The sequence below is a fragment of the Gorilla gorilla genome, chromosome 1 (assembly GCF_029281585.2).
Source record: "Gorilla gorilla gorilla isolate KB3781 chromosome 1, NHGRI_mGorGor1-v2.1_pri, whole genome shotgun sequence".
NCBI lineage: Eukaryota > Metazoa > Chordata > Mammalia > Primates > Hominidae > Gorilla > Gorilla gorilla.
Window position 1 is genome coordinate 226,574,383 of NC_073224.2, and position 26,321 is coordinate 226,600,703.

General features: G+C 44.8%; 1 protein-coding gene across 1 annotated transcript in view; it reads right to left on the bottom strand.

The window, feature by feature from the left end:
- Nucleotides 1-7,160: 7,160 nt before the first annotated feature.
- PDPN (podoplanin) overlaps nucleotides 7,161-26,321 on the bottom strand; it is a 34,387-nt gene continuing 15,226 nt past the window's right edge. The window contains 5 exon segments of the mRNA XM_004024702.5: nucleotides 7,161-9,209; nucleotides 10,706-10,817; nucleotides 11,360-11,398; nucleotides 14,558-14,687; nucleotides 17,785-17,918. Of these exon segments, the coding sequence (XP_004024751.2) occupies nucleotides 9,203-9,209; nucleotides 10,706-10,817; nucleotides 11,360-11,398; nucleotides 14,558-14,687; nucleotides 17,785-17,918 (422 nt within the window). The 3' untranslated portion in view covers nucleotides 7,161-9,202.

Genomic DNA, 26,321 nt, shown 5'->3' on the forward strand with positions numbered 1-26,321 from the left:
TGTAAATTGGAAATAATTTCTGCCCTGCCTGCTTCACAGGGATGATATAAGAGTAACTGACTATAATAATAGAAGTAAGAAGTGGTTGTTGGAATAATTGTGTTAATTACAGAATAGTCTCTGTGTTTTCATACAGGCATTAAGCATTCATTATTTACTTTAAAGCTGACAAAAACTTTGTGATATGAGTATTATTTTTCACACCTTTTCGGGCGTTCATCTTTCCATAGCTACCCCTGTCAACAAGGAACGGACAATGACTTGCGGGGGCAGAGTGGGTATCTGCGGTAAGCAGTGACCTGGGGCCTGGCACAGGAAACTCTGGCCAACAGAGGCCATGGTGACCAGCCAGGCCAACCCGATTTCCTTAGACATCAGAAGTCCCGGAAATGTAGTGTGAATCAGTCTGCTGGTAGCCAAGGCTAAAGCTGAGAGAATACACAAAGAGAGGCCATGGAGGCAGGGTGGGGCCTTAACAGTCCATGTGCGATTTAAGGGGTGAATCAGTGGACATTACCAATAAGCAGAAACCAGGAAGTAGAGAATAGATGCTCAGAGCAGAAAATAAATCATTGGTTGGTAGTGGTAGGAATCACAAAGGGAAGAAACATGAAGGGCTAGATCACCCTAATATTGGCCACCAACACATGCCCATGTGGTTTTATCAGTCAGGGCACCGGCAGGAAACACATGGCACCCTCAAAAGAGTGATGGCAGAGAGTTGGATGAACTGTTTGCCAGTGGCAACACAGGGTTAAGGAAACCAAAAAGGGATGGTGAAGCACCTGAAGGTTAGTGATTGTAAGAAGCCCTTAGCATCCATAGGTTTAAAGACACAAAAAGAGGAGTTTGTTCCTGGAACCTGGTGAGACTTACGGTAAAAGCAAAGGGCCACCCAACAGGAGATGGGGTTTTTGGTAGAAAAACACAATGACTGGACCAGGCGCGGTGGCTCAGGCCTATAATCCCAGCACTTTGGGAGGCTGAGGCGGGTGGATCACTTGAGGCCAGGAGTTCGAGACCAGCCTGGCCAACATGGCGAAACCCTGTCTCTACTAAAATTACAAAAAATTAGCCAGGCATAGTGGTGCGCGCCTGTAATCCCAGCTACTCGGGAGGCTGAGGCAGGAGAATTGCTTGAACCCAGGAAGTGGAGGCTGCAGTGAGCCGAGATCGTGCCACTGTACTCCAGCCTGGGTGACAGAGTGAGACTCTGTCTCAAAAAAGAAAAACACAATGACCGGCAGCATGTGGCCTTGCAGAGAAGAAGCCGGAAGAATAAATACTTCAGCCTGTCTCTTCTGTTGCCCTTGGATCACCTCTCAGTGCCTTCCATTGGCCAAACCCAACCAGAACCTTGAGAGCAAGAGAGCTTGGTTGATGTAGTCTATTCAAGTCAACCTCTCAGGTCACAGAGTCAGGGGAGGAAAAGTGGAGAATAGACTCACCGGGGCACAGGAAAACTGTCCAGAACAGTGGTAGAGGTGTTAAGATAATCCAGAGTCCAGTGCTGTGTAGAAAACTCTCAGTTCCTGTAGGCTGAGCTATGTGGCTGCTTGGGGGTTCCTGTAGGATTTATTTCCCATGTATTCACATGTATACATGTAACACATAGCATTGCATAAGGATGCTTTCTTTCTGAGTCTTGGTTCCTTTAAATCAAGAGTGTGATGACGTAAAAACGTTAAGCAATTTCCTCCACACCGGAAGTAGGACAGCCTGGAACCAAAGCTGCAATAGCCAGGGTCTAGAGCCATGCTCTTTTCACTTGAATACAGTGGAGGTACAAATGTGATATCAGCCCCATGATAAAGTATAGAAGCTGCCAGCGCCTACGGCCATACCACTCTGGATGCGTCTCAGAAGCTAAGCAGGGTCGGACCTGGCTGGTACTTGGATGGGAGTATATCAGCCACTGGGTGCTGTGGTGCATGCTTGTGGTCACAGCTGCTCAGGACGCCGAGGTGGGAGGATTGCTTGAGTCCAGGAGTTTGATCAAATCCAGCCTGGGCAACATAGCAAGACCCTATCTCTTAAGGGAAAAAAAAGTGTAGAAGCCCTTGACCATCAAGTTATTTTGTAGGAAATCACTGGATCACTTTTAGAATGTGGTGACATGTGCAAACAAAAAAAGTACATTTTAGGAAGATCCCATTGGTAGAATGCAGATCAGATTGGAGGAGGGGATGTGGGCATGTAAGTTTGCAATTGTGATGAGATTTTGCTTGAGGATCTGAATTAGGAGGCTGATGGCGCACATGTAAAGGGGGAGGCACTGTTCACTTGTTATGTGCCAGTTACTGCTGCAGGGACTAAGGATGTAGCCGAGAACCAAACAGATGCCTGCTCTTCTGGAGCTTACGCCATTTGAAGCTCTAAGAATAGATGAGTTCTCCAAGGGAAAGACCATAGAGAAGCAAAAAGTAAGCCTGAAGTATGCCTGTGAGCAAAGAGGGGGAAGTGAAGAAAAGAGCCAGTAGAACAGCTTGCAGAGAACCAGGAAGGGCAACCAATAAGGGAGCATGTCATGCAGACCAAGCGAGAGAAGACGGCTTCAAGAAGGGGACCAAAAACAGGGCTGATGGCTGCAGAGGATGAATGAAGACAAGACCAAGAAGAGGGCCTGGAATTGACATACACGACGTCATTCGGAAGCTTGATCAGAGCAACTCAGTGCAGCAGATGGATGCTAAACTGAGAGGTCAGTAGGAACCATTGTAGTTGGGACTTACAATAGAAGTGCTGTCTAGGAAGAGAGTTGGATGCCCAACATGCAGGAGTATTTTGATGTGGTCATCATTCTGGCCTGAAGATTTATAGTTTTAAAACCCCAGTTGCATAACAGTAACCGGGTTGAGCAGGTCCTAGGACCTAACTCATGCCAATCAACTCATAAGAAACTGATTATAACCCCAAATGTCAAGTTAGTAATTTTCAACTAATATTCTTTTCCAGTGGTGGGAATATTTGTGTCCATTATCCAGGACACCCTCGTTCCAGTATTAAGCTACTTGGGGAGCTGGATTTTTTAATTTATTTATTGTTATTATTTTTTTTTTGAGATGGAATCTCGCTCTGTCGCCCGGGCTGGAGTGCAGTGGCGCGATCTCGGCTCACTGCAAGCTCCGCCTCCCTGGTTCACGCCGTTCTCCTGCCTCAGCCTCCCGAATAGCTGGGACTACAGGCGCATGCCACCACGCCCGGCTAATTTTTTTTGTATTTTTAGAAGAGACGGGGTTTCACCGTGTTAGCCAGGATGGTCTCGATTTCCTGACCTTGTGATCTGCCCGCCTTGGCCTCCCAAAGTGCTGGGATTACAGGCGTGAGCCACCGTGCCCGGCCGGAAGCTGGATTTTTAATCAGAAGACTGTTAGATGGTACAGAAGAGAACAACAGGAATGGCTAATCCTGAAATGTATTTCATCCAATCCACGGTGGGAGACTCCTTTGGTGATCTCTCTGCATATCCCTGACTCTTAACCTTGAGGTACACCAGAGCTCAGTTCTTGGACTTGCCTTTTTCTATTTATACTCATGCCCATGGTGAGCTCATCAGCATCAAGGTTGTTAGGTTCTAGCAACTCCCAAATTATGTCTCCAGTCAACTCTCATTTAAACTCTAGACTCATGTGCCCAACTGCCTGCTTCATACCCCCAGCTGGATATCTGTACTCAGCTCAAATTCTGCATGTTCAACACAGAACTCCAACTCTGCCCTATCAAGCCTGCAGCACCCACAGCCTTGCCCTATAAACTGATAGCAACTCCATTATCCCAGTTGCCCAAGTCAAAAATCCTTAGTGTCATCTTGACCCTCCCATTTTTCTCATATCCCACATCCAATCTATCAGATAACTCTGTTGACTTCATTCAAATTATCACTAGAACCGGACCACCTTAAACCACGTCCACTGCTGTCATCCTGGTCTGAACTGCCATCATCTCTTGCTTGGATCCTCACACTGGCCAGTTCCCAACCAGAAGTGAGGATTTTTTTTTTAAATGTAAGTCAGATCATGTCACTCCTCTGCTCAAAAGCTTCCCATGGCTCCCCATTTCCAAGGGCACTCCACCTCTCTGACGTCATCTCCTACCATGGTCCCCTGCGCTGACTGCTCCAGCCTTCTGAGCTTCCCTGCATTCCCTAAAACATGCCAAGGGTGCTCCTGCCTCAGACCTTTGCTATGCCCTTTGCCCAGAATACTTTTCCCTCAGGTACCCATCAGGATCACTCCTCGCCATGCCACTTCAGGAACATGGCTTGACTCTCAGAGAGGCCTTCTCCCACCCCAGACTCCATGCTGCAGCTCCTCCAAACTTGAACTTCCTCTCCTTGCTGTGTTTTTCTCCATTGTCTCTCATTTTCACACTCTTATTATTTACTTATTTTTTTTTTTTTTGCAGTCTCCAGCATTAGAATGTAAGCTCTATGTCAGCAGGAATTTTTGTTGGTTTCATGCACTATGGATTCCCAGCACCTGGGACGGGCCTGAACATAAATGTTTGAATGAATAAATAAATGAAAGAACAGATTACTCCTGTCCCATGAGAGTTCTTCAGCAGTTATACCCAAGGGAGTGTCTTTTGTTTCTGGATCTTGCTGGACAAGCATCCTACTCCCTTTCCAGTGAGCCCCGGGCCATCCACAGATCCAGCCTCACCTACAGATGCTCTGTGGAAGGGTGGGAACAGGAGCAAGAGGAAGGGGTCCACCTCCCACTTCGGTCAGGACACCTGTACACCTTCCTGAGGTTACATGCGGAGGACTGTAAGCTCATTTATTCAAACACATATTTCAGACGACCTCTTTGACTACTTCAGCAGCATCCAGAGGGAAGCCGTCACTTCAGAAACATTTGCTGATCGCCCCGGTATGTGACCAGCACGTGATTGTTTTCTCAAAAATTTGCATCAGTGGAAAGGCAGAGGCAGCAGTAGAGAAGGAGGTAGGAAAGAAAAAATGGGAGGAGGAGCAAGGTCTCAGAACCACGCATAGGACTGTCTGTACTATGGCCCGGAGCCCTTGGATGCAGAAATAGAACACGCTGTGCTTTGAGTCAGCATCTGACAAAATAATCTCAGAGTAAGAAACAGTGCTGAGGAATAGTGTTTAGTGCTTTCAAGCTGGCTTTGCCTGTACGAGGTACGTACCTGCATGCTGGGCCCCTGGGCCAAAAAAACTCCCATTCACACCAGTGAGTGTGATTTTAGACTCATTCTGCATTGTTGACCAATAACCACACTTACATCATTTATATTTACTGAGTTGAAAAATCCAGGATCTATTATATGTTCTAACCCGATTTTAAGCTTCAGGAAGAGCAAAGAAAAAGGCAATGTTTCAGGGAACAAGTCCTCCAGTGCACACAAGGGGATGACTCTATTTTTAGTGTATGTGTTAATATGCAGCTATATTTTGGGGAGAATTCTTTTTCCACTTTCAATGGACTTTTAATTGGCAAAAGTTTTAATATCAAAACGTGCACCATTCCCCAATCGAAGCATGTCACAAACTGCCCCATGCCCTGAATACTAAATAAATCTGAATTAAAATAAAAATAGAGACAGCAAAGGGATTAACAGTTCCTTGCTCTTTCCTGTTCATGAAAGCCAAGCCTTGAAGGTGGCCCATGAAGCAGAACTAAGCCCTGGTTTTTCAACTGGTTTTCCCAGGTTGAGGGGAAAAAGTAGGGGTTAAAAACAAGGCCTTTATATCATGCAAAGAGCTAACCTCAGCACCCCCTGCTCCCAGATGTCTCTGATAGAGCTGTTTCCCTAAACTTCCAGAACCCTGGCAGCTCCCCCAGTTTCCAGTCATCTCCTGGGGGTGGCATGTAATGGAATGTAAATTTACGTGTAACATAGTTGAGGGTCCGCTCTCTTTCAATCTGTTGGACTAGGTAGATGTGGTTAGTTTTCTGCTAGAAAAGGGATGCTTTCTGACAATCTCATGAAAGTTCTTAGAAGAAACTGCAGCCCAAAGAAGTTAAATGACTTCCCTGAAGGGTTACAGGTGTGGAGGAGCAGAACAGGACTAGAACCCTGGTCCATCTTTTAAGAGATGGGGCTCTCACTTTGTTGCCCAGGCTGGCCTTGAACTCCTGGCTTAAATGATCCTCCCACCTCAGCCTCCCAAACAGCTGGAACTACAGGCATACAATATGGTTCCTTGTTTGGAACTCAAATGGGCACCCAGGATTACTGACAACGGACAAATTCAACAGTCCTAATTTAACAATATTGAATATTTATTTCGAGGAAGTCATGGGGCTAACTGCTCTCCCGCTCCTAGCACCTGACCCTTACAAGTGGGGATAGAGCTGGCAGGGAAGGGACCCGCATCAGGAGGATAAATCCACATGGAGCGGTGAGGTGGGGTCGGGAGGAGGAGACCTGCAGCACCCACCCAGGAGCTGGCCAGGGCAATCTCCAGACAGAGTCGGGGTGAGCAAGGAACCGTGGGGCGTCCCCCAGCAACAGGGATTCACCTCTCCTGAGGTGAGGTTTCTAGGGAGGACTAGCAGGGGCAAGATGAAATTGCCCCCTCACCTGGTTTTACCCTCCAGTGCTGAGAAATTAATCAGGTGGCCGGGCACAGTGGCTCACACCTGTAATCCCAGCACTTTCGGAGGCTGAGGCAGGGACAGATCACGAGGTCAGGAGATCAAGACCATCCTGGCCAATGTGGTGAAACCCCGTCTCTACTAAAAATACAAAAATTAGGTGGGTGTGGTGGTGCACGCCTATAGTCCCAGCTACTTGGGAGGCTGAGACAGAATTGCTTGAGCCCAAAAGTGGAGGTTGCAGTGAGCCGAGATCGTGCCACTGCACTCCAGCCTGGGCGACAGAGCGAGACTCCATCTCAAAACAAAACAGAAAATATCAGGGAAAACCTCATTAACCCTTTGGGACCACAGAGGGAGAGAGCCCCCAGGTGCCACGTGTCTCCCATGCCCATGCTTCTACTTGACCTCTACTTTGGCAGACCTAGCTGAAAGGTGTAGGTGTGTTTTCCTCCTGTGGAATTCATTCCCCTGGCCATCTATAATCCACTCTCAAGCAAGGCAACAGGCAGGCATTTACCTAAGTTGTAATCTTATCTGGAGATGTTCCCACGTGTGGCCCAGACTTGTGTTTTGCAACAAAAGTCTGACTCATTGTTGTACACAATCATTTGTTTTATTTGAAAACATGTCTACACTGCATTGAGCACCAACACAGGTGTGACCAAGAAACCCACAGTCCTGTCCCCGCAGGCACTGGGTCCAGTGTATGACTTGGGGTGGACTGTTATTTTTCACAGTGAGGGGGGAAGAAAGGATAGGAAAGAAAAGATGGCCATTATCCCAACTCCTGTTCAGGAATCTGAACAATGAAAGTTATTTAAACTCATCCAGCTCTTCTCATTCCCCTTCTCTCAATCAGCTGGTGTTCAAATATGGAATCTGAGGCCGAGTGCAGTGGCTCACGCCTGTAATCCCAGCACTTTGGCAGGCCGAGGCGGGCAGATCACGAGGTCAAGAGATAGAGATCATCCTCGCCAATACGGTGAAACCCCATCTCTACTAAAAATACAAAAATTGGCCGGGTGTGGTGGTAGGAACCTGTAGTCCCAGCTACTCAGGAGGCTGAGGCAGGAGAATTGCTTTTTGACATCCTGACACATGTACAATTGCCGGGAGGCAGGGTTGCAGACTGCGTTTCACAAAAAAGAAAAAAAAAAAAAAAAAAAGGAATCTGAGCTGGTGGGGCCAGCTGGATTTGGGAACACACAGACACACTGTTTAAAATAACATCCACACATTATTGCAAAAAATGGGAGGAATGGGCTGTGCTTCCGAATGATAGTTTACTTTTTCCTGTTTTATGAATGCTTACACATTTAGAGGATACCAGAATTGCACAACCGCAGAGCATCTGCTCAGTATAAAAACTTTGTTTAGGAAAAAAAAAAATCCAATGGATGTATGGGAAGAGAAGTGCCAGGCTGGATGGTGCTAAGACAGAATGACCCCTTGGGCTCCTTTATTTTGTTCTTTCCAACAGGACCCCACAGATATTTGTGGTATGTCATGAGGACTGGGGATGTCTTCTATTTTTAAATCAGGTATTTAGTCAAGCTGCTTTTAAAATTAAGATTGTACAAATTGATTTTTGTTCCCTGTATCTTTCCTCAGAGGCAGAAAGTGAATGTTATAAAACTGGCAGATTTTATTTCTCATACCAGAGGCTCACACAGGATTTCTTTCTGCACGGGGGCCAACTGGCTCTTGGTTTCAAACACACTTGAGCCTCTAGCACCATTAAGCATCCAGCAGCTTCCTCGGCATCCAGGCTGAGATATCCATATTCCAGAACAAAGCAGCCAATGTGAAGGATGTGCATCATTGGGAAGAGAGAAGGCTGCCCCCTTAGCCCTGGCTCCTCATGATCTGAGGGAAGTTGAGGGGGCAGGTGGGAGCAAGCTTATAGTCACCAAGTCATGGCTGGAGAAAAGATTTGGGTAAAGCAACTCTAGAGGCTGCCTGGTGGCCTACTTGGGAGAAACAAAGTGCCTTTGAGACTATCGACTTCCTGCTTGTGATCTAAAATGGATGTCTTTGAAATGATTAATCTGGACCAGCTAAAGGCAGTTGTTCACCACGTGTTATCCAAGTTTAGATTTCCTACTTGATTATTCACACCAGATCAGGCTTTAAAAGATAGACCAAACTAGACCAGAATGTGTACATTTCAGCAGATCAGCAATTGCAAAATGCTGGTGCTATTTACTGACGTAGCACTGGATCCAAGGACTCCGTGGATATAAATATTTCCAGATTCCTCTGCATTTTAACAATAACAAGAATGGTCAGACGGAGACACATGGTTACAGCATATAATATCGATCCAATGGTCCTGTCTTAGTTACAAATCAGTTTACACAGTTTTGCTCCCTTTTCTATGAATTTTGTCTTTCAAATAATCTTTTATAGAATGTATATTCAAAAACATGTTTGAACAGCAAATGTTTAGAGGAGCCAAGTCTGGTGAACAGTCTTTCCTTCGGTTATTTTGGCAAGCGGAGAGGTCACCGTGGATTCTGAGTGGGCCAGGCAAGCGTTCCACGGGTCATCTTCTCCCACGAGCTCAGGGACAGGGCACAGAGTCAGAAACGGTCTTTTTTAAGCACGTTGGCAGCAGGGCGTAACCCTTCAGCTCTTTAGGGCCTGTGAAAATAGAGAAGGGTGACGGTCGTGTCTCTTACTGGCATTGTGAATAGTAACTCCGTGAGTCCTTTTTCTTATTGTCCTTTGCTCTAAATCTTCCAAGTTCTGACACCTGGTGATCATCTCTTGTTCCTGACATTCCTCCTCCATGCCTTCATCCTCACACAGCAGAGTCAAACTGCCTGGCTTTTCCAAACATGCTAAGTCCACAGCTGTGTTGTCCCCTGTATACCTCAACCCTCCAGGTGTTTTATCACTTGTCCTCTCCCCTCCCTTCCATCATATATCATCCCTCCAACTCATATAAGAAAAAGGTTTTTGGCCGGGCGCGGTGGCTCATGCCTGTAATCACAGCATTTCGGGAGGCTGAGGTGGGTGGATCACAAGGTCAGGAGATTGAGACCATCCTGGCCAACATGGTGAAACCCTATCTCTAATAAAAAATACAAAAAATTAGCCAGGTGTGGTGGTGCATGCCTGTAGTCCCAGCTACTTGAGAGGCGGAGGCAGGGGAATCGCTTGAACCTGGGAGTCAGAGGTTGCAGTGAGCCGAGATTGCACTACTCCATCCAGCCTGGTGACAGAGCAAGACTGTCTCAAAAAAAAAAAAAGAAAGAAAAAGAAAGAGAAAGAAAAAGGTTTCCTCTGGCCATGAGTGTAGATATTCTGAATTCTTAAGGAAGCTTAATAAGGAGAAAAAACTCCTTCCCTTCAACAACAGTCAAAGCTAGGAGTCTATGAGCACGTATGTGGGTGCACGCAGGGCAAGAGCGGAAGATCTCAATGAAAAAGACCCCATCCTCAGTGGAACTCCTAATCCGAATGGGCTGCTGACTCTGTGACAGGTAGTTTTCTAGAAGCCTTTTCTCTGATGGTTGGAGACGGGCTGATTAGGCATCAGATTAAAACTTGGTTTGAGTTTTCTTCCAAGTTCAGTTAGTTGGAAAATTAAAACAACAGATCAAATGTGGTCAGATCTCAACAGAAGTCAACTTACAAGCCACCTCTGGCTCTGACTCTCTTATTTTGGAAATTTATAAGGTCTAAGTAGACATTTGTCCTCCTGGGGAAACTTCAGATGTAGTCCTTTTGAAGATTAAGAGGCTCTTTCTTATTTTTAAGAGACACAGTCTTGCTCTGTCACCCAGGCTGGAGTGCGGTGGCACAATCATAGCTCACTGCAGCCTCAAATTCCTGGGCACAAGTGAACCTCCTGCCTCAGCCTCTCAAAGCACTGGGATTCCAGGTGTGAGCCACTGCACTCAAGAGCCCCAAGTAAGGAACTTTGGAACATGACCATTGTACCAGAGATTATTTTTTTGAGACAGGGTCTTACTATGTTGCCCAGGCTGGTCTGCAGGTGCCCAGCAGCTGAGACTACAGGCACGAGCCACCACACCCAGCTTATATTAGAGATTTCTATTAGTTCAAAGTTTTGAGTTCTAGACATGATGAGCTTCATTTACCTATCACATGGGTGTAAGCTATTTACTTACGAGTACCTTCCCGACATTTTTCGCATAACCACGACGATGATTCCACCAATGAAGCCGATGGCTAGTAAGACCCCAACTATGATTCCAACCAGGGTCACTGTTGCCAAACCATCTGAACAAGACAGAGAAAAAAAGCATGAGCCCCAGAGAAAAAATACATCGGTGATAAAATATGTAACATATAAACAAAGCCACTGCCCTACTGCACATAGCAAATATTGCTCTATGTTGTTTGAGCATGGAGCATTTCTTCCAAAAGGAGAAAATGTGGGCTAGTCTAATCCTATTTTACAAATGGGAAGATTTCTGGGTCTGAGGATCTATCAACGTAACACTCACATTGGCTTAAGTGTTAATTTTTGGGTAGTGTTTACGTATGACTATTAAGTTGGCCCCTATTTTCATCCTTAGTAATGATAAACTGTGATATGATACCATTCCCCATATCTGACATTAAGGGAATAGACTCATCTGAGGTTTGCTTAGTTTCAAATACAAGAAATTCCCTTTTCTCTCTTTAAAAAAAAAAAAAAGCTTGAAATCTGTTCTCGGAATGTTTTCTCAGAAAAGAACGCAATTCATCTCAACAATTAGCTTCAAAGAAATTTTTAAAAACCCCCAGTAAGAGTATTTTGATGCCAAAATCTAGCCTACCTTTCTCAACTGTTGTCTGTGTGTCTCCATCTACTTTCTCTGTGAATAGAAAGATACAATAATGTAGAATTATTAGGGTTTAATAACTATAATTTAACAATTGGCAAAAGACGAATTTACCCAAGTGGAAAGCAGCAAAACGTAAACCAAGAGGATGGCTTTTTAAATAAATTGGATCCGGGGATTTTTAAACAAGCCCCGATGTGACACTGTCTTTGTAACTATTATTATCTAATTTATGAACCCTTATTCACACCAATGGGTTCATAGCACTTTTCTATGTATTAATTTTATAGTTTAGAAAGCAGAGTAAAGGAAACTGAGCCACAAAGATCTTAAATAAATGATCAAGGAGTATCAGAGGTTAAGGTAGCAGAAGAATCCAGAGCTGTGGATTCTTAGTCCAATGTCAAGATCACAGAGAAGGGACAGACTGTGAAGAGGTATTACTCACTTTGAGATTAATACTTTAGTTTGGGAAGATGTGACCAAGATTGTGATTAGTCTCAATATCTATTTCCTGCTACTTCTTTGGTAGCAAAATCCAAATTTTTACAAGGCAACAATAGGACCAGTAAGTTTCATGAGCAAATACACCCTTTGTGTTTGTGCCACTGTTACTTTAGGGTTTCTATCTGCAGTCAAACCCAGTCTAATAGTTACAATGTATTTGTCATTGTGAGTTTCTTTTGAATAATTTTATGCAATAACCTATTTAAAAATAAAAATGTCTTTTCTTCTTGACCTCTTTATATAACGAGTCCTTAACTCCTCTGGGTGGTGGCTATTGACTAGTTTGCAGATAGAGAAAAAGTCAAGATGTCTTGATTTAATAAGAAATTGGAGAAGTTAATCATCAATCAGGCCCTGCCCTAAAATCTTAGTTCACAGCTTGCAAAATACCCCAGATATCCAGTAGCTTCCCTAATCAGTGGTAAAACTAGCCAACTATCATGTAAAAGATGCCTACTTTTTCTAATGGTTGGGTTTGAAAACTGTCCCTTTTGTACCAAGGTTCTCCTCAGCACAAGGCACCTCCTCAAGATGGCCCCAGGGTAGAGGTCCCAGAAACCAGCACTCCCTGCACAAGCTGAACCCATGGGTATAGAGCACGTAAGAGCTCATGCTGACTGTGCTACCCCACCATATAGGACATGGCTGGATTTGAGCTTTCCCAGAACAAAGACGGTATCAAATCAACTCCCCAAATGTCATTGATAGAAGTCAACTGCCCGAAGAGATAAGTCAATCATTTGCTGATCACGTCCTACCATGTGGCAGCTGATTCCAGGCTCTTAATATACCATTATCAAATACACCATTGGTTAGAAAATATATTACTAAAGTTTGTGGAGGATTTGTTACTAAATTAGAGCTTATTAGTGCCATATTTCCCATCTCCCTCCCAATGGCACTGTGATCATGAGCATGCATCATACATGTGCACGTCATCGTATTTGGGTGTTTCACAGCAAAACTGAACATCTGCTGCCCTAATAAAATTACCCATTCAAAACTGAGTGCTTATAATGACATTTTGGCTCACATGTGAAAATGTCTTGGAATAATGATGTATTAAGTAGGAATGTGCACTCAGTCACAATTTTTTGTGACAGGAAGGGGCAATTTTGTGACAGGGTGGGGCAGGGGACAGGAAGAAACAGTAACATGAGTTACTTCCCAGGCAACTGAGAATTTTTTTAAAGGAACAGAAAAGGAGTATGAAGTATGACAGAATATTCAACACGGATGGCAGAATTTTCTGCTGCTGATTAGCTGTCAACCCATGTCACAAATGAGCAATTCTCCAAAATTTTGAAATGTTTTCCAATGATCATTTATATTGATTATTCTTTCTGTGCTTAGCTCAGCTTGGCTTTCTCTGGTGTTTAAATGTTAACCATTTCTTTAACAGCTTGGAGTGAGCTTCAGGTTTTATCTCAAAGCCCTTTATAAGGTTCCCCCCCCGCCAACACTGTGGTAAAACATGCAGGATAAAATGTACTAAATTAACCATTTTTAAATGTGCAGTTCAGTGGTATTAAGTACATTCACCCTATTGTTCAATCATCACCACCATCCACCTCCTGAACCCCTTTCATCTTGCAAAACTGGAACTCTACCCACTAAACAGTAACTCCTCATTCTCCTCTTCCCCCAGCCCCTGGCAACCACCACTCTACTTTATGTCTCCATGAATTTGACTATTCAAGGGGCCTCATATAAGTAGAGACATACAGTATTTCTTTTGTACTGGTTTATTTCACTTTGCATAATGTCCTTAAGTTTCCTCCATGTTGTATTATGTGTCTGCATTTTCATTTTCAAGGCTGAATAATATTCCGTCATATACACCACATTTTGCTTATCTATCCAACTATCCATGGCCACTTGAGTTGTTTCTGTATTTTAGCTATTGTGAATAATGCTGCTATAAACATGGGGGTACAAAAAAAAAAGCTTGTTTTTTTGTTTTGTGTTTTTTTTTTTTTTTGAGACGGATTCTCGCACTGTCGCCCAGGTTGGAGTGCAGTGGCGTCATCTGGGCTCACTGTAAGCTCTGCCTCCTGGGTTCAGGCCATTCTCCTGCCTCAGCTTCCCAAGTAGCTGGGACTACAGGCGCCAGCCACCACTCCCGGCTAATTTTTAGTATTTTCAGTAGAGACGGGGTTTCACCGTGTTAGCCAGGATGGTCTCGATCTCCTGACCTTGTGATCTGCCCGCCTCAGCCTCCCAAAGTGCTCGGATTACAGGCGTGAGCCACTGCGCCAGGCGGAGAACAGAGTCTTGCACCATGCATACAGACATGAACTCAAGGTAAGGTGCTAAGTATTCATATACAATCTATTAAGATTTACAGAGGATGGCTGAGTGTCGTGCCCTTGGGTGTCAACACAAAGTTCTTCACGTCACATTCTATCCACTTGGGGTCCAACGTGCAATCTCAGTAGCTACTTAACTCACCCTGTGCGGGTGTTATCACTAGTTATTCTAGGTAGAGAGGTATGTTCAGCAACCCACTAAACCAAATGTATCAATTGAAATAGAATTCTGAACCTACCATATAAAGCTTGGTTCAGAAGTCACTCTTGCATCCCAATATGCCCCCTATTGATTATTACATTTGTTGATGGACTTTGGAATGCACCGATTATGCAAAAGCAGATCAGCCCCCATGGAGGTGGCTGGTTTTCTTACCCGTGGAGTGACTGGTGGCCACGTTTGAGGCTGTGGCGCTTGGACTTTGTTCTTGCGCGTGGACTGTGCTTTCTGAAGTTGGCAGATCCTCGATGCGAATGCCTGTTACACTGTTGACACTTGTTGCCACCTATTGTAGGTGTAAATGAGGAAAAACAGGAAATAAAGCCTACTGTCTTTAAAATATATACCCTGCCTTATAAAAGGATTTAAGGTGGCATAAAAATATGGAACATATGATGGCATGAATTGCAAGTAGAAGAAAATGAACAGAACAATTAGATCTTGAAGAGACAGTTGTACACACATGTTCATAGCAGCATTATTCACAACAGCCAAAAGTGGCAGCAACCCAAGCGTCTGCAGACAGAAGAATGGATACACAATATGGTCTATACATGCAACAGAACATTATTCAGCTTTATTTTTTTATTTTTTGTTTTTATTTTTTTGAGATGGAGTTTCGCTCTTGTTGCCCAGGCTGGAGTGCAATGGTGCAATCTCGTTTCACCGCAAGCTTTGCCTTCCAGGTTCATGCAATTCTCCTACCTCAGCCTCCCGAGTAGCTGGGATTACAGGCGCCTGCCACCACACCCAGCTAATTTTCTATATTTAGTAGAGATGGGGTTTCTCCATGTTGGTCAGGCTGGCCTCGAACTCCCGACCTCAGGTGATCTGCCTGCCTTGGCCTCCCAAAGTGCTAGGATTACAGGCGTGAGTCACCACACCCAGCCTGTTCAGCTTTAAAAAGGATGAACATTCCGACACATGCCATAGCATGGATGAACCTTGAGGACATTATGCTAAGTGAAATAAACCAGTCACAAAAGACAAGTACTGTATGATTCCACTTACATGAGGTGCCTAGAGGAGTCAAATTCATAAGACAGAAAGTAGAATAGTGGCTGCCAGGGGCTGGGGGAAGGGAAGAATGAGTTATTGTTTCATGGGTATAGAGTTTCAGTTTTACAGGACGAAAAGTTCTGGAGATCGGTTTAATGATGTGAATATACTTAACACTACTGAATTGTACACTGAAAAATGGTTGAGATGATAAATTTCATGTTATTTTTTTAACCACAATAAAAAACATATGCTAATGAGCACCTCCTATGGGCCCAGCATGGTTCCAAGCCCTGGGACTATAATGTGAATAATATAAATTCTCTGCTCTCTTGAAGCTGGCATTCTGGGGTGGGGTAGCAGAATAGGAACATTTAGTAGGTAAATAAGTACAAAGGGTGGTTTGATATGATTTTGAGTGCTTTGAAAGAAATACAAGCTAGCCTTGTCTAGACTAGACTAGACTAGCCTTTGGAAAATTTATTCTGTAAAGGGCCAGATGGGTAAATATTTCAGCTGTACAGGCCACACAGTCTCTATTCTAACTAATCAACTCTACTCTTACAGTAGGAAAGCAGCCAGACAATTCTCAACTGAATGAGTATTGCTGTGTTCCAATAAAACTTCATTTACAAACACAGTGGGCGGGCCAAATCTGGTGGGTAGTTTGCTGACCTAAGGGCTAGAGGGTGACTTCTGATGGAGGTGGGGGTGAGACTACTTTAGGCTGTTTGAGATGGCATCAACCTTGAGATGCGTAAGAAAAAGTCAGCCATTCTGTAATTTACCCCTCTTGCTGTAACGACTCTTCCCGCCAAAACTGTCTTTCAAGTTAGCCAATCGGTCTCAGTTTAAATTGTGCTGTCAAACTCCAGCCAATGGACACAGTAGTAGGGACAAACTGCATTAAGAATAAAAAAACCCTTTCCCTCTTTTGTTCGGTGTGCTCTTGTGACAACCAGTCCTGCGAGAAACACCCTTCTACAGAAATAAATTTGCCTTGGTGAAAAATCTTTTGTTTAAGTGTTCGTTTTCTCTGCGACTCTGAGCTTTACTTCCAACAGATGTGGGGGTGAGATTACTTTAGGCTGTTTGAGATGGCATCAAACTTGAGAATTATAAGTCAGCCATGGAAAGATCTGGGCAGTGTTCTAGGCAGAGAAAACAAAAGCCTAAGTTGGAACAAGCTTAGTGTGTTCAAAGGTCAGAAAGGCCAAGATGGCAGAAAAAGAGAAAGTTAAGGAGATGCTGGTGTACAGGTCAGATAGGCAGGCAGGAACCTCCGTTCTGTTACCAAAGAAATCATAGATTCCCTCAAAGGTCGAGGATGTGGCTCATTGACCTCCTCAATCCCTCCCAGTGCCTGGCACCTTGTCTTGTCTATGGTAGGTATGTAACACATATGAGTTAATTAAAATTCATCAGGTTAAGAATGTGTTGGTCGAGAGGCTAAATAGTCTATAATCTTGTGGTCTGTGGACTGATTCTAGTCCTGTTTATTACCAGTCTATAGTGAGAAAAGAAATTGAGACTGACTGACTGACTTATTTATTTATTTATTTATTTATTTATTTATTTATTTTTTGAGGCGGAGTTTCACTCTCGTTGCCCAGGCTGGAGTGCAGTGGTGCAATCTCGGCTCACTGCAAACTCCACCTCCCGGGTTCAAGCTATTCTCCTGTCTCAGCCTCCCGAGCAGCTGGGATCACAGGTGCACACCACCACACCCAGCTAATTTTTGTATTTTTAATAGAGACAAGGTTTCATCATCTTGGTCAGGCTGATCTCCAACTCCTGACCTCAGGTGATCCACCTGCCTCAGACTCCCAAAGTGCTGGGATTACAGGTGTGAGCCACCACGCCCGGCCGAGAAGACATATTTAGAACCCTTTATAGCAATGACATTGCCACAACACCCAAGAAAACTTTCATTGTATTGAAAGTTGGGCTGTAACAGATTGGAAATGTAAAATCCTGGCTCCTTTTACCAATTTGAGAAGCTCTGGCTTCTACTCTCAAACCACCTGTGATCAGCACACCAGCTAAGTGGACGAAATTGGGAAGGAGAGTAACTCCTCACTTAACATTGTTGATAGATTCTTGGAAACTGCGACTTTAAGGAAAATGACATGCAGCAGGTCCTCAAATAATGTTGGTTCTTTCTAAGTCATTTTGCTTCAAGTCACAGTTTCCAAGAACCTATCAACAACATTAAGTGAGGACTTATTCTTCTTTGTTGAGCCACGTAACTATTCCTTGGTATGGTGGCTCATGCTGATTTTATAGATAGATACATTTTTATATAAAGTAAATTAATATACATCATAGCCTTGCATGTGATCACATGCCTACGGAAAAAATTCCTCTCTTCCCAGGACACTGACCAGAGTTGTCAAGCCAGACTTATAGCGGTCTTCGCTGGTTCCTGGAGTCACCACATCATCTTCGGCACCTGGCATGGCAACGCCGCCTTCCAAACCTGTAGTCTCAGTGTCATCTTCTGGCTGGCCTGTGCTGGCTGAAGAAGAAAGATTGAGTCAGAGCTTAAGGTGGAAATTGCATAAGCAGACTGAACTTGTCGGCTACATTCGGATTATTTTCTTTTCCATTTCTTTCGGAAATTTTTGTTTTATTTTTGGTCCTTTTTGTGGCTTACTGTGGTGCCAGAAACCAAACCATTCTCCTTGCAGCACTTCTGACACATCAACACCCTGGTTATCTCCGTTGCAAAGCAAAGGAAAATGAAAACATTAAAAGGTAGAGCAGCCAGCCCCTCCCTGGGGCCCCACCGAGGTGGCCTGGACAGGGGACGTACATCTTTCCTTTTCAATAAGGAACCAGATTCTTCCTGGTGTCATTTCATATGATGAATTAATATATTCATCTAGACCTAAAAACTCTAAATTAGAGTCAACAGGAAAGATTTCTAAACACACCCCTTTGCAGACTCCATGCAAATGCGGGGTCTCCATCTTTTTATTATTTTTTTCTCTACCTTTTCAAATTAATTTTTTTTAAGAGACAGGCTCTCCTTCTGTTGCTGAGGCTAGAGTACAGAGGCACAATCATGGCTCACTATAACCTCAAACTCCTGGGCTCAAGCGATCCTCCCGTCTCAGTCTCCAAAGTAGCGGGGACTACAAGTGCTCACCACCACACCCAACTTCCATCTTTTTAAAAGCAAGCTCTCTCTCCATTTAATTTTAAGACTGCTGTTCCCTTGGACAATTAGAACCATAGGCTCTGACCACAGACCTCGTAGATTACATGGGGTTTTACCTCTTACTTTACAGTTGAGATTACTGTCTACAGGGGAGGGTCAGTAATATGCTTAGGGATGCCAAGACACCAACAGAACACTTAGTACACCAAGAGCCAAACTAGCCGGGTGCAGTGGCTCACGCCTGTAATCCCAACACTTTGAGAGGCCAAGGTGGGTGGATCATTTGAGGTCAGGAATTTGAGACCAGCCTGGCCAACACGGTGAAACTCTGTCTCTACTAAAAATACAAAAATTAGCCTGGTGTGGTGGTGGGCACCTATAATCCTAGCTACTCAGGAGGCTGAGGCAGGAAAATTGCTTGAATCCAGGAAGCAGAGTTTACAGTAAGCTGAGATCGCATCACTGCACTCCAGCCTAAACTCAATCTCCAAAAAAAAAAGAGCCAAACTAATGAACTGCTCTTGGCCCTGGCTTTTCCGCATTAACAGTTGGACAAATGATGTGTCATGCCAATGAAAAAGGTTTCTGGGCCAGGTGTGGTGGCTCACGCCTGTAATCCCAGCACTTTAGGAGGCCAAGGCGGGCGGATCACAAGGTCAAGAGATCGAGATCATCCTGCCCAACATGGTGAAACCCCATCTCTACTAAAAATACAAAAATTAGCTGGGCATGGGGGTGCATGCCTGTAGTCCCAGCTACTCGGGAGGCTGAGGCAGGAGAATCGCTTGAACATGGGAGGTGAGGGTTGCAGTGAGCCAAGATCACACCACTGCACTCCAGCCTGGTGACAGAGCAGGACTCCGTCTCCAAGAAAAAAAAAAGGTTTCTGCTGGAGCAGGGAATTGGAGTGGACTACCAGGCTGAATTCTACAATGAGAGACAGAGCAGATAACAGCAGTATCCTCTTCTTCAACTTCTGTTGCAGTGACCCAAACTACTCATGACCATGCTCAATTATCATCTCTAAAAATCACCGAACAACCCTCTTTGTCCATTAAAAATGTGACTCACTGGCCATGGGCTTCTTCCCTAGACTCCAGTGGTTCTGGAAATTCCATGACTAAATACAGTTGCAAAATAAACAAGCATACACATCCCAGGAGCGAGGGGGAGGGAGGTGCTTGGAAATTTCTTTGTGTAATGAAAGAGCAGATGTTTGTTTGTCTCTAGGCAGCACTTACATTAGCAATCCATTCCTTGCCTTAAGATACCTTATTCTCCCCACTGCTTAGACAGCACTTACATTAGCAATCCATTCCTTGCCTTAAGATACCTTATTCTCCCCACCGCTTAGACAGCCCAGCCAGAGGCACAGCAAATAAATATTTGATTATAGCTTCTTTGATGCCTAGAGGGAGGAAGCCTCTGAAGTAAGTTCACTTGTTCTATGAGCCTGCTCTTTGATTCTGGAGTCCTAATCCAGTAGAGATGGCTTTGGATGAGCTACCTACACATTTTTTTTAATCTGGGGGTGTACAGCAAGGGGTTTACCAGTTAGCAATAACCGAATATTTCTGTGCATGCAAATGGTTTGCCTCTCCATGTGGCCTTTTGCTGGAGTAGGGGTAGAGGTGAGGGTTGGTGATTGGCTCCTACAAAAATATATGACTTGTGGTGTAGGCAAACGTTTACTGTGTATTTATTGAGCTCAATGGGAAATATCCCTTTGCCAGACAAGTAGTCCTTATTAAAGAACTTACTAAGCTTCCCATTTTATTTCTTCCTCGCCTGGTTTGAACTTAGTTAACAAATCATCAATTTTAAAAATGTTTTCTGGAGCGGTTTAGTACAATCACTTACTTATTTGGTGTATCTAACTTAAAACAATCCTTGCTTTAAAAAAAAAAAAATCAAGCCCTCAATGATATTAGATTGAATTCTTTCATAGAAAGCTCAGTTCATTGAAAGCGTAACTTAATAAAAATTCCTTCTTGTTCTTTTCTACCCTTGGCCCACAGAGCCAAGTACTAAAATCGCTCTGAATGGACAAAAGGCGTTTTATGAATGACAGTCAGGATTAAGATGCATGTCTTTTGTCTCACCGCCCTGGCATTCTTTTTGCTCCATGGGAAAGCTGAACTTTAACAAGAGATCCCCAATTGTCCCTCTTATTATCTTGGCTGAAGGATTCCCTGGGTGAAGAGTTCCTACTAGGCCAGCTGCCGAGTTTCCAGCCAGCATCTCATGTCTTTTCTCCTTCCTCCTGAAATTCAAATCACGTACTGATGCCTTCACTTTCCAATCCTCTTTTCCCCAAGACATATGTGTGCACAGGCATACATATGCATGCACACACATACACACACACATACAGGGATGCACATATGTGCAGACACACAATTGTTTCTACAAGCGTAGAGTGATGAATTTGCCATCATAAACCAATACCCACAACCTAGTTTGCAGGTTCAATTCTGGAGTGGTGTATCAGCGTGCTCACATAAACACCCTTTCCTGCCACACCCAGCCTCAGCCAAACACAGCTCAGTGGAAGTTTCCAAATGCGGCAGCAAACGATCCACTTACTTTGAAATTTGTTGTTGTGGTGATTATTTTAAAAAGCTAGGCAGGGATGGGCGCGGTGGCTCACACCTATAATCCCAGCACTTTGGGAGGTGGAGGTGGGTGGATCACGAGGTCAGGAGTTCAAGACCAGCCTGGCCAAGATGGTGAAACCCCATCTCTATTAAAAATACAAAAATTAGCCTGGCGCAGTGGCAGGCGCCTGTAACCCCAACTACTCGGGAGGTTGAGGCAGGAGAATCACTTGAACTCGGGGGGTGGAGGTTGCAGTGAGCTGAGATCATGCCACTGCACTCCAGCTTAGGTGGCAAAGTGAGACTCTGTCTAAAAAAAAAAAAAAAAAGCTAGGCTGAAGTTTCTATTTCCTAGGAGAAGATGATTTGATAAATCAACTGTCACTTGGGGTTCTTAATTTTTGAGAACAAATAAACGTAAGCAATGCTTATTTATATGAAATCACTAACTATGAATAACTTTTATCTTTGCATTCATGTCTAATAACTCGCTAGATTGCACACATTACAGGATGGCATTTCTTTTGTCTTTTTTTTGAGATGGAGTTTCACTCTTGTCACCCAGGCTGGAGTGCAATGGTACAATTTCAGCTCACTACAACCTCCGCCTCCTGGGTTCAAGCGATTCTCCTGTCTCAGCCTCCCAAGTAGCTGGGATTACAGGTGTGCACCACCACGCCCAACTAATTTTTATATTTTTAGTAGAGATGGCATTTCACCATGTTGGCCAGGCTAGTCTCGAACTCCTGACCTCAGGTGATCCGCCTGCCTCGGCCTTCAAAAGTGGGCATTTCTTTTTTAAACAGAATTTCTTTCTTTCTATCTCTCTCTGTTTTTTTCTCTCTCTCTCCTTTGTATTTATAGAGATGACATCTCATTTTATTTATATATATATATATATATTTGTAGAGACAAGGTCTCACTACATTGCCCAGGCTGCTCTTAAACTCCTGGGTTCAAGCAGTCCTCCCACCTCAGCCTTGCAAAGTGCTGGGATCACAGGCATGAGCCACTGTGCCCAGCCTGCCATTTCTTTAAAAATACTTTAGAGTTGGCCAGGCACGGTGGCTCACGCCTGTAATCCCAGCACTTTCGGAGGCTGAGGCGGGTGGATCACCTGAGTCAGGAGTTCAAGATCAGCCTGGCCAACATGGTGAAACCCCGTCTCTACTGAAAATACAAAAAAAATTAGCCAGGCATGGTGGTGCACACCTGTAATCCCAGCTACTGGGGAGGCTGAGGCAGGAGAATCACTTGAACCCAGGAGGCAGAGATTGCAGTGAGCCGAGACTGAGCCATTGCACTCCAGCCTGGGAGACAAAAAAAAGAAGTACTTTTGAGTTTAGATGTAACATTCAATCAGGCTGTTATTGTAATAGTCCAAATTCTTAATAAAAATCTTTTGAATAAGTGATTTCAGTCTTCTGGTTTTATTTACACTTCTTTGATTTGTGGAGCGAGTTGTTTCATCCATTTGTCTTCTTTTGCGACCGTTTTTGTAATGGTCACACGGCATTCCCTCTTATAAGCACTGTTCATACCTTAAGAATGTATTCTTTGGCCTAAATGCTGCTGGCATTTTTTTTTTTTTTTTGAGACAGAGTCTTGCTCTGTCGCCCAGGCTGGAGTGCAGTGGCACGATCTCGGCTCTCTGCAAGCTCCGCCTCCTGGGTTCACGCCATTCTCCTGCCTCAGCCTCCCAAGTAGCTGGGACTACAGGTGCCCATCACCACACCCAGCTAATTTTTTTGTATTTTTTAGTAAAGACAGGGTTTCACCATGTTAGCCAGGATGGTCTCAATCTCCTGACCTTGTGATCCACCCGCCTCAGCCTCCCAAAGTGCTGAGCCACCCAAAGGCGTGAGCCACCCAAAGGCATGAGCCACCCAAAGGCATGAGCCACCGCACCCGGCCTACATCTTTCTTTTGCAAATGACCAAGCTATCAGTAGTCAAACTTCTTAAACTTGTTTTCTCTTTGACATCACACTCACAAACTCTTCCTCAAGATCACATAAATATTCACCTATATTTTCCTTATGGTATTGTACTTATGTTTAATATTTTTGTCTGTCTATTTTGAAGTATTATAATAAAAGAGAAATATAATTTCCCCCCAAAAGATTAGCCAATCACCCTGATAAATCCTCTTTTCCCTACTGCTTCAAAACCAGCTCTCATTGAGACAAATCTTTTCTTTCCAATACTATGTCATGGCTGGGTGCAGTGGCTCAGGCCTGTAATCCCAGCACTTTGGTAGGCCAAGGCGGGCAGATCACCTGAGGCCAGGAGTTTGAGACCATCCTGACCAACATGGCAAAATGCTGTCCCTACTAAAAATACAAAAATTAAGTAGGCATGATAGCACACGCCTGCAGTCCCAACTACTCAGGAGGCTGAGGCAGGAGAATCGTTTGAACCCAGGAGGCAGACGTTGCAGGGAGCCAAGATTGTGCCACTGCACTCCAGCCTGGGTGACAGAGCAAGACATGGTCCCAAAACAAACAAATACTATGTCACAGTTACAGGAGAAACTTAGCACAAGGTCCAGCTTAAGTGGCCTGGACACTGCCAACTATCCCCACTCCACATGGGCCCTCTGTCTGCAGAGTCTCCAGAAGCTGTTTCTAAGTCCGTGCTCTCTTCACTGTAAGCTCCCTCTTCCTCCTCACATCAGGTGACAGCTGCTGAGTTAAATCAGTGACCAGGGAGTAGCTAGAATAAAACTCAGTGTTTAGGGCAAGGAGGAAAAGTAAGTATTCAAACAGGTGCATTTGGGGTCGTTCAAGATCTGGCACTGACGCAGCATTGTAAATTCCACTTAACGTGGAAGACACCTCATTGTCCTAACACCCTCTCACTCACATTTGCTACTCACAATGTAGGGTTTACATGGTGTCTCCCAGCTGACTTTATTTCACAACAGCGCTGTGGTGGCTAGGCCCTTAGCCTGCCTTCACAAAGAATCTTGTTAGGCCAGTTTAGCAAGAGTCCCCCCAACCCCATCTCTTAGGAATTTTCCACCCACTGATCCCCTCATTCTGCTTGTGGGCTACAAATCCCCACGTTTCCTTTCACCCAGAGGTGAACCTGAGCTCTCCTCCCTACTGCAATGCCCCTTATTACAGTGGTCTTGACTAAAGTCTTCCGTACAATTTCAACAAGTGTCAGAATTATTGTTTCTTTAACAAGGTCGGAAGTTAAGTGATGTGACCCAACGCGGTGGCTCACGTCTATAATCCCAGCACTTTGGGAGGCCAAGGCAGGTGGATGACCTGAGATCAGGAGTTCAAAGACCAGCCTGGCCAACGTGGTGAAACACCTTCTCTACTAAAAGTACAAAAACTAGCTGGCCATGGTGGCGCAGGCCTGTAGTCCCAGCTACTCGGGAGGCTGAGGCAGGAGAATTGCTTGAACCGAGGCAGAGGCTGTAGTGAGCTGAGATTGTGCCATTGCACTCCAGTCTGGGTGACAAGAGTGAATGTCCATCTCAAAAAAAAAAGAGTTAAGTGATGTGCCAAGTTCATGTGATTCATCAGCGGACACAAAGCCAAATGTTCTAACCGCATCCCTGGACTCACCAACATACAACTAAAAAGCAGCTGTGCATTTTCGTGATGTGCTCTCCTGGCAGCTTTGGGCTAAAATGCCTGCTGCCTCCCTCCCTGGGTTCTGAGATCCTTCCCCTTCTGCCCAGGTGCCATCCTCATCTTCCCAGAAATCACGTTCCTGGTAGTCAGGAACAATTGCTTCCCCTGGTACCTCACTGCCTCTTATGAAATCCCATCTTGTTAGAATCTTCCAGTCTTATTTAATGACCACAGTCTTGACCTCCTCCAGTGTGTCCCCTTACTAGGAGAAATCTGGACGAATCTACACTTTCAGCAATGGCAGGTTAGAAGGAAGGTATGACTCACTCTAAAGGAGGTTGTTTCTTTGAGCAGCAGCAGCCCTCTCCCCGCTTAACTGTGCAAGTTAAGGCAGCAGCAAAAACCAAGACTGAAGCCTGCATGAGTTCACCTCTACAGCCCCAGCTCCCAGCACTTATATTCCTTCCACAAATATTTACCAAGCACCTGCTGTGCGCTGGGCCACATTCTCATCACTAGAGACAGAGAAGTGAACAGGTAAGGAAGATCTCCACTCTTAAGGACTTGAGTACTCTTGGAGTGGGGTGGAGTCACCATAAAAAAATAAGCAACACATCAGATAAGCTATTAATCCCAGCACTTTGGGAGGCCAAGGTAGACGGATCACTTGAGGTCAGGAGTTTGAACCCAGCCTAGCCAACATGGTGAAACCGTCTCTACTAAAAATACAAACATTAGCCAGGCGTGATGGTGGGCCTCTGTAATCCCAGCTACTCAGGAGGCTGAGGCACAAAAATCACTTGAACCCAGGAGGTGGAGGTTGCAGTGAGCTGAGATTGCGCCACTGCACTTCAGCCTGGGTGACAGAGCAAGGCTCTGTCTGAAAAAAACAAACAAACAAACAAAAAAAGATAGCTTCTTGAACACATCAAGATAGCTTCCCTCATGCCTTCAGATCTCAGGGAACTTCCTGGCCGGGCATGGTGGCTTACGCCTGTAATCCCACCAGCACTTTGGGAGGCTGATGCAGGTGGATCACACGGTCAGGAGATCGAGACCATCCTGGCCAACATGGTGAAAACTCGCCTCTACTAAAATACAAAAAATTAGCCAGGCGTGGTGGTGCACACCTGTAGTCCCAGCTACTCAGGAGGCTGAGGCAGGGGAATCCCTTGAACCCTGGAGGCGGAGGTTGCAGTGAGCCAAGATTGCGCCACTACACTCCAGGCTAGTGACAGAGCGAGACTCCATCTCCAAAAAAAAAAAAAAAAGGAGGGGGAGCACTTTCTTGGACTGTCCATTTAAGCGAGTACCCCTCCCCTCTTCCACAGCACATATACCTGAATGCTTACCCCCACCCTGCTACCTGCTCGCTACTTGTCTGTCCTACTGGAATATAAGCTTGATAAAGGCTGCCTCATCTCAATGTCCACAATGTCTGAAATCCCTGGCACATACCAGGCACTCGGTAAGTAGCTGTTGAGTGAATGGGTGAGTTCCAGATAGGGGAACAGCTGGTGCTAACTAACCCCAAAGCCCAGAACGAGCATGGGGCGCTGCACGGGAGGGAGG